Genomic DNA, 18,256 nt, shown 5'->3' with positions numbered 1-18,256 from the left:
GCTTCAAACTCAGGTTGGGGAGCCCACTTAGGCTCCACCATGTTCCAAGGAAAATGGTCTTCCAAGGAAGCAAAGGAGTCGACAAATTTCAAAGAATTATTGGCGGTTCTGTATGCTCTTCATCACCTCAGACCTTGGCTACTGCAAAGAGCGGTCAAGATACAGTCAGACAATCGCACGGTAGTCTCTTATATCAATCGACAGGGAGGAACCAGAGCAAGAAGGCTTTACAGTCTTTGTACAGAAGTTATGGAATGGGCGCAGAGAAATCTAGAAGACATCGCAGCGGTTTACATAAGAGGCAGCGAAAATGTAATAGCCGACGATTTGAGCAGAGGGAAGTGGGACCAAAAGGAATGGTCTCTACACCCAGACGTATTCAGAATCTTGACTGGAAAATTCGGAGTCCCAGAAGTAGATTTGATGGCAAGAGAATCAAACAAAAAGGTTTCCCACTTCGCCTCCCTTTTCAGAACGGATCAACCCAATTGGATAGACGCTCTATCGATAAAGTGGGATTTTCAGCTGGCTTACATCTTCCCTCCTCTGCCCCTGATCCCAAAGGTCCTCCTCAAGACACGTACGGACAAGGCGAGGATATTGGCGGTAATCCCTTATTGGCCAAACAGAGTCTGGTTTGCGGCCCTAAAGAAGATGACTATCGACTATTGGGAGCTTCCCATTTCAGTTCATCTCATTGTGAACAGGAACCTACCCTTGAAAGTACTGGAAATGTTCAGGTTGACGGCTTGGCTACTGCAAGGCTGATCCTTCGGAACAAGGGCTTGCAAGATGAGAGAATAAGTCTTACTACACGCAACTAGAAGATCAACTTCTAGGATATACTTCAGAATTTGGTCCAAATTTCTTCACTGGGGTAGGGATCACCGGGTCTCGATATTACAACCGTCTATAGATAACATTCTTCAGTTTTTGCAAGACGGCTTTGACGCAGGCCTGGGAGTCTCCACTCTCAAGGTTCAAATCTCAGCTTTGAATTTTTTTCTTATTAAGGATTTGGCAGCCAATGTTTTCGTCAGAAGATTTTTTAGGTCCATCAGCCTCAAGAGACCTCCTAAACGATCGGTCTTTCCGACGTGGGACTTGTCCCTAGTCCTTCAGGCCCTTAGTACTAACCCGTTTGAACCCTTGGAGGAAGTTCCTTTGAAAATTTTGTCCCTTAAGGTATTGTTTTTGGTAGCCATCACGTCTGCCAAAAGAGTGGGAGAACTTCACGCCCTATCCTCCTCAGATGAATTCACCATTTTTCATGAGGACAAAGTGGTTCTTTACCCAAGACCATCTTTTCTTCCAAAGGTTTTATCTTCAAAAAATGTTAATCAGCCTATTGTTTTACCTTCCTTTTTTAGTGCGCCCTCATCTCTTCAAGAGCACAGATGGCAAAAGTTGGACGTCAGAAGAGCGTTATGTATATATTTAAACAGAACAAAGGAGTTCAGAGTTTCGGATCACCTGTTTGTTAATTTTCAGGGTCACCAAAAGGGCAAGGTGGCTTCCCGTGGGACCTTATCTCGTTGGCTTATTCAGGCTATCGATTTGGCATATTCTTCCTCAGGTCTGCAGTCTCCTGCTACAATCAAGGCCCATTCTACTCGAGCAATGGCTACCTCATGGGCAGAAAGAGCACTTGCATCTCCAGAAGTCATTTGCAAGGCGGCATGCTGGTCGTCCTTCAACACCTTTATCAAGCACTACCGGCTAGACATATTCTCTGCCTCTGAAGCTGCTTTTGGGCGTAAGGTGTTACAAGCCGTCGTGTCATAGGTCCCGCCCAGAGGGATTCTTGCTATATCCCAGAGGTTACTGCCACCATATGACAGAAAAAACAGAAATTTTTACTTACCGTAAATTCTTTTTTTCTTAATATGGTGGCAGTATTATTACCCTCCCTCTTTATTAAAGAATTTTTTGCATTGGATTGTTTGCTTGTTCTGGTTTTCTTTACTTGTTACGTACTGGGGTAGGTTTTGCGGGTTCAGTATTTATACCTAAAGGGGGAGGATCCTTTTAAAAAAGCTTGTTAAAGGTCTTGTCCACAGGGAGGAGCAAAACCCAGAGGTTACTGCCACCATATTAAGAAAAAAAGAATTTACGGTAAGTAAAAATTTCTGTTTTCTGTGCTTGGAGATATTTGGATTAGATTACTACAGTCTCTGATCTAATTATCTCCCAGGCACAGACAAGGGTTATCTGGTTATGTACAGGAGTGTCCTGGATCTGAGAGCCAATGTCATTGTGTATTTGTTTTTACTGTGGTTTACTCTCAGGTCCAGGGGGCAGTGCCCCTTGCATGGGGACTTGCATATAAGGCCAGTTGTGACTTTCATTAAACGGGTTCCTGCCTACCGTCAACATAGTCTCATCTCATGTGTGTGGGGGAACAACTGTATCTGCTCTGAGGATTGCTATATCACTATACTCCTTTGGGTTGTAATCACTTGCTCTTGTAAGAGCGTAAGAGCAGCCTGCTACACTCTGTGGAGTTGGAGAGGTCTGCCCACTGGAAGCTGGATCCTGGTCTTGGGTCCAGGGTGGGTGAAGGACTGCAAGATCCCAGCTAAGCTGTAATGCTGGAAATGGGGACTATGGTGTTGAGATGTTTCAATCAGACCCACTGCCACAGTTTTATAAAATCAAGCACCTAGGGTTGCAGTCTACTTTTACAAACATTTGAAGTGTGGTACTGTGAACGCCACCTTTGCAATAAGTGAGACGTGAACTTTAATCCCTGCTAAATATTGCATGGTCAACTGTAGTGGGAATATTAGAAAGTGGAACCGTTTAGTCACTGAGCAGGGTCACTGATTGCTGAGGCGCACACTGCGTGAAAGTCACTAATGCCCTGCTGATGCCATAGTGAAGAGTTCCAAACTTCTGCTGACCATATCGGCACAAAAACTGTATGACGCAGGCTTTACGGAATGGGTTTCCATGGCCGAGCAGCTGCATGCAAGCCTCACATCATAATGTACAATGCCAAGCATAGGATTGAGTGGTGGAAAGCATGCCACTAATGGGCAGTGAAAACATTCTGTGGCGTTTCGAATCATGCTTCTCTGTTTGGCAGTCTCATAAGTGAGTCTGCATTTGGCGGATGCCAGGAGAACGTTGCCTGCCTCACTGCATTCTGCCAACAGTAAAGTTTGGTGGAGGAGGGACAATGCTGTTGGACTGTTCTTTAAGGCTTGGGCTAGACCCCTTACTTCCTGTAAAGTGAAATTGTAATTATTCAGCATACCAAGACATTTTGGACAATGCTATGCTTTCAGCTTTGTGGGAACAGTTTGTGTAAGGCCTTTTTCTATTTGAGCTTGACTGTGTCTTGGTACACAAAGCAAGGTCAATAAAGACCTGGTTGGATGAGTTTTTGGTGTGGATGAACCTGACTGGCCTGCACAAAGCCTTGACCTTAACCCCATCGAACACCTTTGGGATAAATTGGACCCGTGAGCCAGGCCTACTCGTCCAACATCTGTGTCTGTCCTCACAAATGCTGTACTGTATGAATGGGCACAAATTCCCACAGAAACACTTCAAAATCTTGTTGAGACCTCTGAGCTTCTCCAATTTTTAGCTAGCTAGAAATAATAATGATAATAATTGTGTGATAGCATGTGGTTTGATTTTTTTCTTTTCTTTTTCTTTTTCTCCAATGGCCTTTGTGTTGCTAATTTATGTGATATTATTAAAATGAAATTGTTATAAATTTCAGTGGTCCTTCCGTAGACTATCTATAGTAGATTTCCTTCTGTGATTTGCTTTGGATATTCTATAGATCTCATCTACCTATGTTTGTGCAAATTATAGATTAATTCCAAGAGTTTTAGACAATCTGCCTTCTTGCTGAGAATGGAGGCTATGGATGCAATAAACAAAGCTATCGAGTGTCAAATTCAATACTCTGTAGCTTGTGTTTTTTTATGTTTTCTACTAGAAGCTCATTTATGCGTGCATGTTATATGAAATTACATTACTTGTATGTTCTTGATTTCAGTCTTACAGAGCAATGACGTCAAAAGGCAATGTCTCCTGGAGAGGCTGTTGGATGCAGTAAAGCAGGTGAGGTTTTATTTTTTTACTGCCAAAATCCATATGGTGTCCATGCTGGTTGTGTGTTTGTCTGAATTATAATACATATAGTTAAAGGGATTCTATAATGTTAGAAATACAAAGTAGTATTCCTAGCACTATAGCTCCCTTGCCCCCTACACAGTGTATGAGTAAAAAAAACTCTTACTGTACTTATCCAATACCAGCATGGGCTCTAGGGGAAGGAAGGGGTTAAAGGCTTACCTTTCTCCAGCGCCGGGCTCCCTCGGCGCTGGGTACTCTCCTCCCTCTTCCGCCGAATGCGCATGCACGGCAAGAGCCACGCGCGCATTCAGTCAGTCCATAGGAAAGTATTCTCAATGCTTTCCTATGGACCGCTGGCGTCTTCTCACTGTGAAAATCACAGTGAGAAGCACGGAAGCGTCTCTAGCGGCTGTCAATGAAACAGCCACTAGAGGCTGGATTAAACCTAATGTAAACATAGCAGTTTATCTGAAACTGATATGTTTACAGCAGGCAGGGTTAACCCTAGATGGATCTGGCACCCAGACCACTTCATTGAGCTGAAGTGGTCTGGGTGCCTATAGTGTCCCTTTAACAACATCATTCCTGGTCTTACACTTACATAATTTATCATTTTTCTTTTTTCTGACCCCTTGATCCTCAGCTATGAAGCTGATATGGACTGCAATGTCTAGGACAATTAGACTGTGTTTTGAATGGACTGGCTAAGCGTCAAAGGACAGTTAACTTTCAAATACCTGCTCCCAGATTTGCATGAAAATGTGTTAAAACAATCAGTGATCCAGGTTTGAAAAGTTAGATGTGCACCTCTTTAGTTTGGCTGTCGAACATCTCTCGTTTGGCCTTGTTTCATTAAGAGACTGTGGAAATAGTACACATTGGGGCATTGCTGAATTTGGAGGAAGTGTTGAAATACAATTTCCAACTTTAATTTATTTATTTTTTTTAAAATATATTTTTTTGTTCAATATATCTGTTTAATATTAGACTTTTTTAAAAATGAAAAATCTATATTTGTGGGAAAAATGGAGGATAAAATATTACCACTAAGGTTGACAGACATTTTGTAATAAAATAGTTCCATGCTTTAAATTGCACTACTTGTCTTACAAATGTATACTTTTGTGGGCTGTTTTTGACTTATTTTGCTTTTAATTCCTGTATAATAAATTTTGAAAACATTTAAGGTTGTGACCAAAAGTCTTTTTGTATTATGTGACCTATAATTGCCACAAAAACAAACAAAAATATCAGATGCCGATTAGCTGTATAATGTCAGCTAAAAATTTACTGTGTGTGTGTGTTTATTGAGGAACTCTAATCATGTACAAACTATTGAAGGCTAATCTGGGTTATTATTCATACAGTGTAATTATATGTTTCCACGTGATATAAAAATACACTTTTATTGGTACTTTAAAATGTGTATGAGCTTCTTTAGGTAACCCCTTAAGGACACGATATGTGTGACATGTCATGATTCCCTTTTATTCCATAAGTTTGGTCCTTAAGGGGTTAAGTGTACACTATTTGGACAAATACGACATACAGTAAAAGATGGCAGAATGCTCAAATTTGAGCAAACATCCAGTGGCAGAAAAAAAATTGCGAAATTGCACTTAAAAGTTTAAGTGAATGAATAGTCTTCTTTAACCCCTTAAGGACACATGACATGTGTGACATGTCATGATTCCCTTTTATTCCAGAAGTTTGGTCCTTAAGGGGTGTTAAATAAAGATGTTTTTTACTTCAACTTTTCACCCTTTAAAACTATGTGGATATAGTTGCAGTTCTGCCTGAAAACCTTTCATTTTTATTTTATTTTTTGTTTTGTAGTGCCAGATTCGATTTGGAGGACGCAAAGAAATAGCTTCAGACTCTGATAGCAGGTAAAACTGGTTATATCTAGTATTTTAACCCCTTAAGGACACATGACGTGTGTGACATGTCATGATTCCCTTTTATTCCAGAAGTTTGGTCCTTAAGGGGTTAAATTGACAATGTTTTCTTCAGCATTACGACATCTGTTATAAGTAATGTATCTACATTAAAAAACCCGCAAAGGTTCCGTGCTGAGTAACCAAACCCGAACCGTAAAAGGCAGCTCACCTAAAATAATGAGCCTCCCTCAAATGGCACTAAAGAAACAGGCACGTGCAAAGGATGGAAACAAAAAATATAGAAGGTACCGCTTATATTATTGGGAAATATAAGATAATTAACCTCGCCACTTGTGCCTGGAGAGGACTGCTTGCCAGCCTCTTGCCAAGTGATTATGGTCCCGGGAAGATATGGCCCTTTAAGTACAAGATGTGGGCATAATGGATTTGTGTTGTGCTGCTGCTGGCCTTTTAAGAACCATCTGGAGACATACTGTGACTTTTGGGAACAATGCCCTTTAAGACTATTTTTGCAGATTGGATTTTAAAAAACTTGCTGCCCCTTTAAATTGTATTGGAGAACTACACTCTGGGGATTGCTATAATCATTATACTCCCCAGGGTATGATCACTAAGCTCTGCTAAGAGCTTGTTCCTGCTCTCTGGGGAAAGAGAGGTTCACCCACTGGAAGCTGGATCCTGGCCTTGGGTCCAGGGTGGGTGGAGACAGCGAGACCCTGGTGCAGCTGCATCGCTGGAAGTGAGGTCTGCAGTGCTGATGGGGTCGGTTGGCGTGCTTTGAGTCCTCAGCGAGCACTAGGAGCATCAATTGGCGGAGGTACTCAGAGTGCCAGCGGTCCGTCACAATATATAAGAACGCAATAAAATTTAAGAGTGGAAAACAAAGTCCAATAAAAAGTCTAGTATAAATATATCACTTGGAAGGATACAGAAAAATCCTGTAAGAGAGTCTCTTCTTGTTTAAAATATCAGGTCAAGAGCTGCTTTGCATCTGTGGACATACTACACTATTGGATTTTCTCTGTTTTTGTATGTAACAGCAATACAAAGCTCTAATAATTTGTAGATCTTATGTAGTCTTACTCACATTTGTTAGAGCTAATACAAGCTCTAGTGTAATTGGCGTGCAGTGGAATCAATCCCCTTTTTCTGGAATATGTGAGAAGATAAATACAGCAGATGTCTCAGCAACGTGATAACCGTTGGACCCAAATACATATTGGAAAAAAACAATAATGCTCTTTGTATAAAATGAACCTGGAGTCATCTAAGAGTGAAGATTTTCCCAGCAGCTTAGCCAGCTCTGCATGACACACACAGATGTCACTGAGACCCAGACCTACTACATTATTAAGGACATGGCATTGAGAAGTGTAATTATATATAGCTTACAGACACCTGTGTATTACAGAAAAAAAAATTTAATCTGAACATATTTGTTGGGGGTTTTCTGGTCTTTTGGATAGTTGTGACTTGTGCTTCAACTGAAGGGCCTTGTACCTGACACATTGACACAATACTTTTATTCATAAGTTCATTGTTCATTTACCAAAAATGACATGCGCATGGTGAATAGGGCAGGGGTTAAACAGGTCAAGGATGTTTCCAATCATCTGGTCCTACCATGCCATGGATGCTATTCCTTACCATACTTGTCTCCTGGTTTGGGGCAGATGTGCCTGGCGTATTAATGAATCCCTCATAGAAGATCACTGTATATTGTAAGAGCTATGCAAGTTACTACTGTACTTTTTTTTTTTTTTTTTAATTCTTTATTTTTGTAGTGCGTAAACAGGTAACAGTTGCGAAAGAGGTACCCCAAAGGCAATCCTCCAGCGTTGCAAAATTATACAGTACATTAGGGTAGATGTGAGACAAGCACATTTTAGTTAGTATCAGGCAAGAGATTGAAATGTTATGTTGCATACACGTTTGGGCAAGTATGTCCTGTCAATCGGGAATGTACAAGTTGAACAACAGTGATGAGTGCGTTGGCTCATGCTTAAAACCAGTCCTATCACCTAAGTCGGCAGGGTTTTTCTTTGTTTCTATATTGTTTCGTGCCTAAGCGAAATACCTGGCCTTGCATTGCCTTAAACGGCGTATGCAATCTGGTGACATACATAGGTAAACATGCGGCATCAGAGATAAGCCGTGCACTTTTGCTGTAAGGGTAGAGTGGTGAACAGGATTATACCTTAGTTGTCCAGTCGTGTGCTATGTGCGTATCGGTGTTGTTGATGGTGGTCACAAGGGCTATACGGAGATTTGCACACCATCGGGTATGTGGAGATACTCGTATTTGTGAAACATACATATAGCTGAGTAAGGATAGCATCTCGGTAGTATCACAACTACTGTACTTTTTTAAGGTTAACTCTGCAGAGGTTTCTGTGTTTGTTTACTGGCTTGCCACAAGACCGTAGTTAGAGGGCACGTTCTTAAGGCGGCAGGGTTTTTAAGAAAAAGGCTAATGGAGATAAACCGGATAGTCTCCAATAAGCGGAACCATATCTGTGCAAACCAGGGTAGAATTGTTAAGTTGAGGAGACTGGAAAGAAATGTAAATACAATGAAACACGGGGAGGCATTTACACAACTTGTAACAGTTATACTATTGTCAGGGTTATAGATCAGGGAAGTTAAAATTAAATAGCCTATCAATCTCAATGACCTTACTTGTATTCTCTAGAGCGGTTAAAGCTTACTAACCCTGACCATATGCAATGAACTGGCCTCATTCTACATGCTTCTATAGCCTTGATTTTTTTTTTTTCCATATATAATCTTTATTTTGCCAACAGCATGAACAAGCATACATTGCAGACATTGTCAGTTATATCGGGGTTACATGTCAGTAGGAAATCCGTAACAGTGCCTGTTGATCAGTACAATTTATGCATCACGGAACAGTGAACATATGCACATTACTTATAAACATCAGATAACTTTGTGCTCCTGATTTGGTGGTGCCTTATACCTAGGTTCCAACTTCGTTCATTTGGTGTTGTGTCGGCAGATTTTGGGGGGAGGTCAGGAGCAGGAGCAGATTGGGAAGGGGGGGGGAATAAACTTGGAATGGAGACTAAGAGTCCCCAGCCTTGCTACCCTTTTCTTGCTCGGTCTAGTTAGCCTCTCAAAAACACTTTTAGACTCTCTCTGGGTGCTATAACATCAGTTAAGTGGGTCTGGTTCGTGATCGTTAGTACTTGAAGCCTGGGGCGCATTCTTATACATTGGGAGTCAGGGCCTGACGTTCCAGCATGCCCAGTCTTTGTCATATCTGCTTCCCCCACCCCAGATCCTGCTGGCCATGCGCTCATGAGAACTTATAACATCCACTCTCTCTGTGATTGCCTCTATTGTGGGTATCCCTTTGCTTTTCCAATGTTGGGCTATTAAGATTTTTGTCACTGTGAGTATGTTTATTAGTACATTCTTGTGGGGGTGCAATGAGAGCCCAGATATCATATGTAGTAAGTAATGTTCTGGTGTCATTGGAATCAGGAGGCCGGTGGTTTTCTCAATAAGGCCTTGTATTTGTTTCCAGAGTGTACCTAAAGCCTGGCATTCCCAAAACATGTGTAGCATGGTGCCCACTCCCCCCTCGCATCACCAGCAAAGCTCAGAGGAACCTGTGTAGATACGTGCTAGTTTGTGTGGTACCAAGTACCATCTCATGGCTATTTTGCAGTAAGCCTCCCATAGCGAGAGGCCCTTGGAGGCTTTTTTCGTGATTGTCAGTGCCTCATACCATTGGGCCAGTGTCAGTTGGTAGCCTAGTTCCCCCTCCCATTGCGTCATATAGGATCGTACATCACCTGCCTGACCCTCCAGTAGGGCATTATAGCACATAGACAGGGGCTTCCCTAGCTTAGCGGAGAGGACCTGAGTGGGTAGCAGGGGTAGGTCTCGGGATATCTCTTTTGTTCCGCACACATGGGATAGCAGAATGTTTTTTGTTCTGAGATACAGGTACATGTCCTTCTGGGGTAAAGAAAATTTTTGTTGGAGATCTGGGAACGTTTGAATCTTGTCCCCTACCAGTAGGTCTTTTACTTTATAAATGCCCCTAGCTATCCAGCTCGCCAGGGGTAGGTCTGGAGAAAAAATGGTCATGGTTTCCAGCGGCGCTTCCCTGAAGAGCAGGCGCTGGTCCACAATCAAGTGGCTCCAAGTCCGCCATGAGCCCAACAGGAAGCGGGAACAGTGTGACTGGTATGCTCCCTCAGGCTTAGCCGGGGCATTGGACCATAGCATGCGGGAAGTGTTATGTGGGTGTAGGTAGGCGTCTTCTAGTGGCATCCACAGAGGTTTGTGAGAATCATTTTTGAGTCTCAGGATGTGTACTCCCTGTGCTAGAGTTGTAGCCCTATAGTATGTTCTAATGTCCGGAAGGCCCAGGCCCCCTTTGGTGAAGGGGAAGCCTAGGTTGCGCTGGGCTATTCTTGGGGGCTTTCGTTTCCAGACGTGAGCGTTAATAACCGATTGCATTAGTTTGATCAGCTTATTGGGGAGGGAAATTGGGATCGTACGAAAGAGGTATAAGATATGCGGCAGAGCCATCATTTTTATTGTATTGACTCGGCCCAACCAGGAGATCTCAAGGTTCTCCCATTTTTCCAGGGTGGTACGCAGTTTGTGGATGACAGGATAGTGGTTCTCTTTAGGGATGGATTGTAGATTTTTGGTCAGCTTGATCCCCAGATATGTGAGGGATGATTTGCGCCAGTCAAAGGTGTATTCGGAGGTTAGTTGCGTTTGTGTTTGGTGTGGCAGGTTGATCGGTAATGCCTGAGTTTTGGCGGTGTTGTTTTTATAGAAGGAAACCTCCCCGTACTCCCTGAGTAGCTTTAGCAGCGCTGGAATAGAGCTGACAGGATGAGTTATGAACATGAGTATGTCATCGGCAAACAAAGCCAACTTCTGTGTCCCTCCCGGGGTTGACAGACCCTGAATTTGTGTACTATCCTTTATGAGTCGTGTTAGGGGTTCGAGGCAGAGAATAAAGATCAGTGGCGATAATGGACAGCCCTGGCGTGTGCCATTTTGTATGGTGAAGGGCGCTGACAAGAAGCCAGTGCTAAAGACCTTAGCCGACGGGCTTTGATAGAGGGCCAGGATACTTGTCAGGAAGGTTTGCGGGATGCCCATTTTAGTCAGTGTTTGTGTCATGTATCCCCAGTGCAAGCGATCGAACGCCTTTTCGGCATCCAACGCCAGCACCAGGCCCTGTTGAGAGGAGTGGCCTGCCCAGTCTATAAGATTTAGGAAGTGGCGTGTGTTGTCCCCTACTTGTCTGCCCGGCACAAACCCCGCTTGTTCAGTAGAGATGAGTGTGGGAAAGAGTGCTTTGATCCTTGTAGCCAGCAATTTGGCGTACAATTTAGTGTCCGTGTTGAGGAGCGATATTGGTCTCAGGTTGGCGCAGTGCGTGGGGGGTTTATTGGGCTTAGGCAGAGTGACAATGAAAGCTTCTAGCATTTCACGGGGCATTCTGCCAGATTGTTTAATATCGTTGAACAGTTTCAATAGGTGGGGGGCTAATTGGTCCGTGAACTTAATGTAATAATAATTCGAGAGGCCGTCTGGGCCCGGAGATTTGCGTTTGGGGAGCGATTTAATTGCTGCCCTGAGTTCTTCGTCGGTGAAGGGACTGGTTAGGTATGCGCAAAGGTCTCGGGATATGCAGGGGAGGGTGACTTTGTTCAAAAAGGATTCTATTTTTGCCTTGGTAGGTTGAGGTGTCTCTGGGTCTGTATGTAGTTGGTAAAGCGATGCGTAGTAGTCCGCTAAGGAATTCACTATGTCCTGGGGGTTGTAGAGTTTGTCCCCATGTTTGGAAACAATGTATGGGATCTTGGTCTGGAGGTATTTTTGTTTCAGGCGGCCAGCTAGAAGTTTGCCAGCTTTGTTCCCCAGCGTGTAGTGAGTTTGTTTCAGGTATCGCATGTGTTTCTCAGTGGTTTGTAATTGTAAGTCTCTCAGTTTGGCCCTGAGTGCTCGTAGCCGTTTGTGTGTTTGTTTGGATGGGTTGGATTTGTGGCCAGCCTCAGTGTCAGCTATGTCACTAGTGAGTTTGGTTTGTTCCGTGCGTGCTGCCCTCTTGGTGTTTGCTCCCATCCTTATAAATTCCCCCCTCATAACTACCTTGTGGGCTACCCATTGTGTAGCAAGTGAGGTTTCGCAGTGTGCATGGTTTGCAAAGTATGCGTCTATTGTAGCACGTATGTGTTCAAAGTGGAGAGGTGTCTCCAGGAGGGTCTCATTGAGTCGCCAGGCTCCTCTCCCTCTCGCTGGGTGTGGTACTTTCATTGTTATCAGCAAGGGGGCATGGTCCGACCATGTGATGGGGCCTATTTGCACGTCCATGGCATGGGGCAAAGTGGTTTTATCAAACAGGCATAGGTCTATTCTGGAATAAGTCATGTGGACAGGGGAATAAAATGTATAGTCTCTCGCGCTCGGAAAGAGGTTGCGCCATACATCGTAGTAATCTGAGGAGTTCAATAGTTTCGCTAGGTGTTGGCCCATAGCCAATGATGGCTTTTTAGGGGGTCGGTTTTGGGTCCTCTGCATGTCTACATGTGGGTCGGGTGTGCAGTTAAAGTCCCCGCATACTATGGTGTGCCCTGACTGGAAGTGACCTAATTTGCGGAACGCCCTAGTGAGGAAATCTTTTTGTGTGTCGTTTGGGGCGTACAGGGAGGCAATAGTCACTTGGAGGCCGTTGAGAGAGCCTACCAATATGAGCAGCCTGCCGTCTTTGCTGACGTGTTGTTTGGTGGGTGTAAAAACCCAGTCCCTGTGAAAGTAGATTGAGACCCCTTTTGATTTCGAGCCGGACATGGCATGAAAGGCCTGGGGGAAGGATTTGACCCTGAAATTTGGCGGTTTGCGTATGTGAAAATGAGTCTCTTGTAGACATATTATAGCCGCCCTGGATTTGGCCATTTCCTGGGCTGCCAATCTGCGTTTGTGTGGGCTATTGAGACCCTTAACGTTCATGGAAAGGATTTTTAAAGTGTTATCCATTGATTACAGGTAGTGGTATGCTAATTGGTAAGAAGCTAGTTTGACGTGGTGTTGGCGTAGCTCGGCTTAAGGAGGGTAGGATATGGGAGATAGGGGTTAATACAGGGGATAACAATGACAACCAATTCCTAATTAAACTAAAGTATTTACATAGCGCCCTCATAGCGATCAGCGCCTTCACTGGGTGAGGCGTAGGCCGGCTCTCCCTGCCCATGCCCACGCTCATCCTTGGGGTGCGCTCGGTGGTAGGAGCGAGATATGGATGACTTACATGCTAAATTCGGTTACATAGCCCTCACATGAGTACAGTGCTATATACACAAATACCTTACGACATAATAGCATTCTAACAGTATAACATTAGAGCACTCCTAGGAACCCCACCCTCCCCCCGACATCATTATACACATTCAAATTCAACACGTGGCCCAGTTTTAAGCAGCCGTGTGCAATTTTCCCATGTCATGTGTGTCGGATAGTGTTTCTCATAGTTACGTGGGATTAGGTGGAACAGTGTCCCCAATTCAGCTTATCGGTGGAGGAAAGAGTCCCAGGAGCACAGCCATTTAAGATTTAGCCGGCGATCCTGCCATACGCCATTCTCCTAGCGATCCTTGCTGTGGTGCAGTAGCGGCCGCTACCGTCGATTGTGTCGGGAACAGTCCCCATTCTTTGATAAGGCGCATGCCTACTTCCGGTTCATTCACCATGTGGTTTTTACCGTTCCTCCATACGAGTAATTTCGTTGGATAACCCCATCTGTATGGAATATCGTGGTTCCGCAACGTTTTCGTCACCGTGATGAAGTCTCTTCTCCGAGCCATTGTTAAGGCCGACAGGTCCGCATATATATTAATGGAGGTATATGGTGCTGGTAGTTTGTCAAGTTTGCGTGACGCTGTGAGCAGTGCGTTCTTTGAGGTGAAGTAGTGAAATCTCGCAACCACGTCTCGTGGTGTATCTGGTGCCAACCTCGGTGGTCGTGGTAGTCGATGAGCTCGGTCCAGGATCCACGCCCCATCTGCTATGTCAGGTTGTAGAGTTGCGCAGAGTCCTTTAAGAAATGTGGGTAGTTCATCTGTGCCCACTTGTTCAGGTACCCCGCGGAATCTAACGTTATTCCTACGGGACCGGTCTTCTAAGTCAGCTAACTTACTTTTGAGCTGAGTCTGTTCTTCCATCAGTTGTTGCACAGTGTCTGCCAGCGCATTGTGCTCGGTGGATATGTCTTCCGTGCGGGCTTCCAGCTGGTTTGTGCGTTCTCCCAGGTCAGAAATCTCCTTTTTGATCTCACTGGTCGCCTTCCTGAGATCTGATTGCAGGGTGACCCTAAAGTCCTGCAGCATTAGGTACAGCCTTTTCTCCGTTACCGGAGCATCTGTGTATGGGCAGGGGTCCCCCTCAGGGTCGGGCGCGTTATCAGTAGGCTGTGAGCTGGCGTGGCCGTCGTCGCCATCTTGTGTAGGCCGCATGCGGTCCTTTCTGGCGGGACGGATCTGGTCCGTCAGTTTCGTTTGTTTTGCTGGCGCCATCATAGGGGTAAGGTCCGCTAGCTTTGCAGTCGCTGGGGGGCTGTGTGTGATGGGAGTTATGGCTGCGAAGTCATCCAAGGCACGGAGCTCTCACTCCATGCGACCGCTCGTTTCGGCAGTTAGCCACGCCCCCCCTATAGCCTTGATTTTAACATTTTTGAATAAACTTTTAAATTGATTAAATATTCTGGAAAATAAATAGATATTTATTTTATTTATATATATATATATATATATATATATATATATATATATATATATATATATATATATATATATATATATATATATATATATATATATATATATATAAAAAATATGTAATCAATACCATAATTTGAGAGCAGGTCCCAATGTTACTCAACCTAGCGCAGCGGAAATTCTCAACCTTTTTAACCCCATATTCATACCAGCCATTTCTGCTTAGCCAGGCCTCACTCTTAGATGCTCCTTTTTATGTAGGATGTAGTCTGCCTGAATCATTTTTTATTTTTTATTTCATATTCTGATATTTTAGTCCCATATCTAACATGACATTTCAGTAATTTCTTAATGTCAGAAAACTTACCCCAAGAGATGTTGGCTGTACAACCAACGACATGACAAATTTAATTCTTTCCTCCTTTGCCACCATGTCATTTTATTTCCCTGACAGGTTAATTTTAAATTGAATTGAATGTAGATCCTTGATTCATCACCCTGATACATGTTTGCAAACTAAAACTTGTTCTTTGCAGTAAATAATTTGATAAAGTGCAGCATATCACAAAATGGGCAGCGTAAACCGATTTAAAATCAACTTTCTCTGGTTATAAATAGTTGCTTATATATATATATCGCTTGGTACTCCCCTTCACGTACAGTGAAGTAATAATGCCCTTTTGCAAACCACGTAGTATAAACAGAAAAAGAAATGAAGGTGCTCTCGAGGGAATTTCAAATAGTAGATATTTACTAATGTGTCTTTTTTTACATAACGAACAAACTGTCCCGATGAACTCTTCGGCCCTCACGGGGTCTTTCTCAAGATCAAAGTGCAGTGTAAGTGATTTGATATATATATATATATATATATATATATATATATATATATATTTTCAAGTGACTTACCAATCCGTGTTGTGATTCTCCGTGTACCCGAACCCGGAAGTGCTCATGCGGGACAAGTGACTACCCCAGTGCGTAGTGCACCGGTCTCCATGGAGATAGGACGCTATAAACATGTATGATGCATCTTGGACGTAAAAACCCAAGGGCATAGTACAGAATATTTTTTTTTTTTTTTTTTTTTTTCATTCCAAAGGTTTTTATTAAGCGTGCATGGACTTTTTACAACCATGTTTAAATACATTTTAACTCGTAGTGCCACGACAGCAACAACAGGCCTGGTAATACAAACAGTTGATTCTGTACATGGATTCTGCACATTTTAAAGTATTTAGTGAACAGGTTAAACAAACATATCTAGGTCAGATTGCTAATAAGAGATGGGTGTCTATTGTAGGTTGACATGTGAAGATTAGACATACAGTTAATGATCAAGTTTTTATGTTGTGAGGCAAGCTGGGTTATACAGGCTAGGTTTAGCTTTTGCATGGGAGTGAGTAATAGGCAGCTGTTGCATTCTTTACTCAGTAAACATGTACAGGGTGCTTATTGAAATTTAGGAAGAGTGGACAATATTGCGGGAGCATATTGCATACTCGCTACAGCGTAGGGAGTCGTACATGTGAAGTGCCCAGTTAAGGTTGCGAGCGTGTATCATTATACATTGTATAATATTGAGTAAAAGGGGTGACACAAAGGACTAACTCGGTATGTTGGATTACAGCTGTATACATTGAGCCATTCATATGCGGGAGAGTGGGTACAGGGCTGAAGTAGCTCTTGTGATCGTTAAGTTCTGTGAGCCATGAGCCAGATAGAGTAAAATAATAATAATAAAAAAAAAAAAAAAAAAAAAGAGGGGAGGGGGGTGCCCCCGAGCATAAGGGGGCCTGAGGGATAGGGCCCTACGTGAAGATCCCTAGCTGAGTCCTCTCACCAATTCCAGGGACCTTGGTCCATGCACGTGCGGCCGGGTTGTATGTGAGAATTTTTTTTTAAAAAAATATATAAAAAATAAAAATAAAAAAAATAATAGCCTCTACATGGCCATGTTCGGTGCAACAGTAACTAGCAACCGGGTGCGCCAACATATGCAGTGTCGCCCTAAGGTCATAAGAGCAATGTCGATGTAGGCAGTGAACCTAGTTCTTTAACATTCGCGAGGCTCAGGTAATATTTGCAGCATGTCTATGTGAGAGTTAAGTCTGATAAAATTTGTAATAATTTCCGTATGTTGGGAGGCAGTCGTTATGCGTATAGGGGCAGGAATTTAAAGTTAGCCCATGCAGAGGCTCTCTACTTCGGCGTAAGACCCCCGTTTAGCTGTTTAGCTTTGCGTGTGTGCGCTGGTGTATGGAGCTGCATTTGAGGCTGTGGTCGGGTGTCTGTCTGTGGAGCAAGCGGACAGTCTTGCACTCTGTCGTTTACTGCTAGCAGTCATCTGAATCTGTGGGCTGTTTGACCGGCCCTTAATTATGCGACTCGTTAATGTAGTATTATGCTAACAAGAAAAGCTTATGGTAGTAAATTAAAAACATGTTGTGAAGTCCTTGCTGCCTGGTCAGATCAAGCTATATTACCTTGCATGTTTACGGCAAAAAAGAGCATATAAACAAGCACATTACATGCGTTATTACCGCCTAGTCTATTATAATTCTGACTTGTGGTATTAGAGAATGCTTATGATTTGAGGGCTACCAACAGTAGTGTATAAGCTTAACTGAACAACCTAGCGTATCCTAAATTCTTTAAGTACATGGATATATATGCTAACTAACTATATAGTAGATGCAAACGTAGAGAGGAAAAATTTAAAATGTGAACTGTAAACTGCAGGGTGGCCATGTTAGTCTGAAGGAAGTCTCTCATGGCGTTGCTACCACGCTGGCCCTGGGTCGCCAGGCCTCCTTCCGTCCTCCCCATGCCGATCTCCGCTCACTGGTCGGGCCCCCCCGTGGCACCGTGGGCACTCAGGAGTACAAACTGTCCGCTGGACCCACACCACAAAGTCCACCGGTCGTCCGCTCCCTGCACCTCCCCAGCTCCACGTGAGTCCCTTGAAGTGTGCGTTCCAATGTCTCACCCGGTGCCGGCCACACATTTGGGGCCGGTGCCCATCCCCCACGACCACCGGTCCGTCGGGAGGACAGCGCAATCCTACCCCACAGGGCTCACGGCTTCAGGGACAGATCTCTCCGGGGACCCCACAAACCCAGAGGCTCGGGCGCCCACTTCTCCAGCGGTCAGTGACACAGCACGGAGGATCCGTCCAGCGCTAGGCTTTGCCAGGGCCCGTATGGGCCACCCATGTCAGACCCCTTTGGTGTTTCTCTGACTGGAGTGAGTCTTCGGGCGGGTTTCGTTCCGGTAGCCTGCGTCCGTTCAGGTGGTCGACTTGGACACCGCGCAGTTTGTGCCGCTTCCATGTGGCCGGGGGGTGAGGGGGAGCGGAGCCGGGCCGTCATCCGCAACGGTGTGGCCCCCATGTAGGCATTATAGCTGGTAAACCATCATCTCTGGGCTGCTGGTCAGTTATCTGTGCATCTTCAGAGGCTGCCATCGTCCAGGCTTATGATGGTGAGTAGG

The 18,256-nt window shown here is 44.1% G+C and overlaps 1 protein-coding gene across 1 annotated transcript in view; it reads left to right on the top strand.

Moving 5' to 3' along the window:
* Positions 1-18,256, top strand: part of SNX29 (sorting nexin 29) — a 586,499-nt gene that overhangs the window by 16,554 nt on the left and 551,689 nt on the right. The window contains exons 2-3 of the mRNA XM_063430302.1: positions 4,016-4,080; positions 5,932-5,984. Of these exons, the coding sequence (XP_063286372.1) occupies positions 4,016-4,080; positions 5,932-5,984 (118 nt within the window). The remainder of the gene's footprint in view (positions 1-4,015; positions 4,081-5,931; positions 5,985-18,256) is intronic.

Source organism: Pelobates fuscus, chromosome 8 (genome assembly GCF_036172605.1).
Source record: "Pelobates fuscus isolate aPelFus1 chromosome 8, aPelFus1.pri, whole genome shotgun sequence".
In the NCBI taxonomy this organism is placed as follows: Eukaryota; Metazoa; Chordata; class Amphibia; order Anura; family Pelobatidae; genus Pelobates; species Pelobates fuscus.
This window is presented reverse-complemented; position numbering and strand designations above follow the sequence as displayed.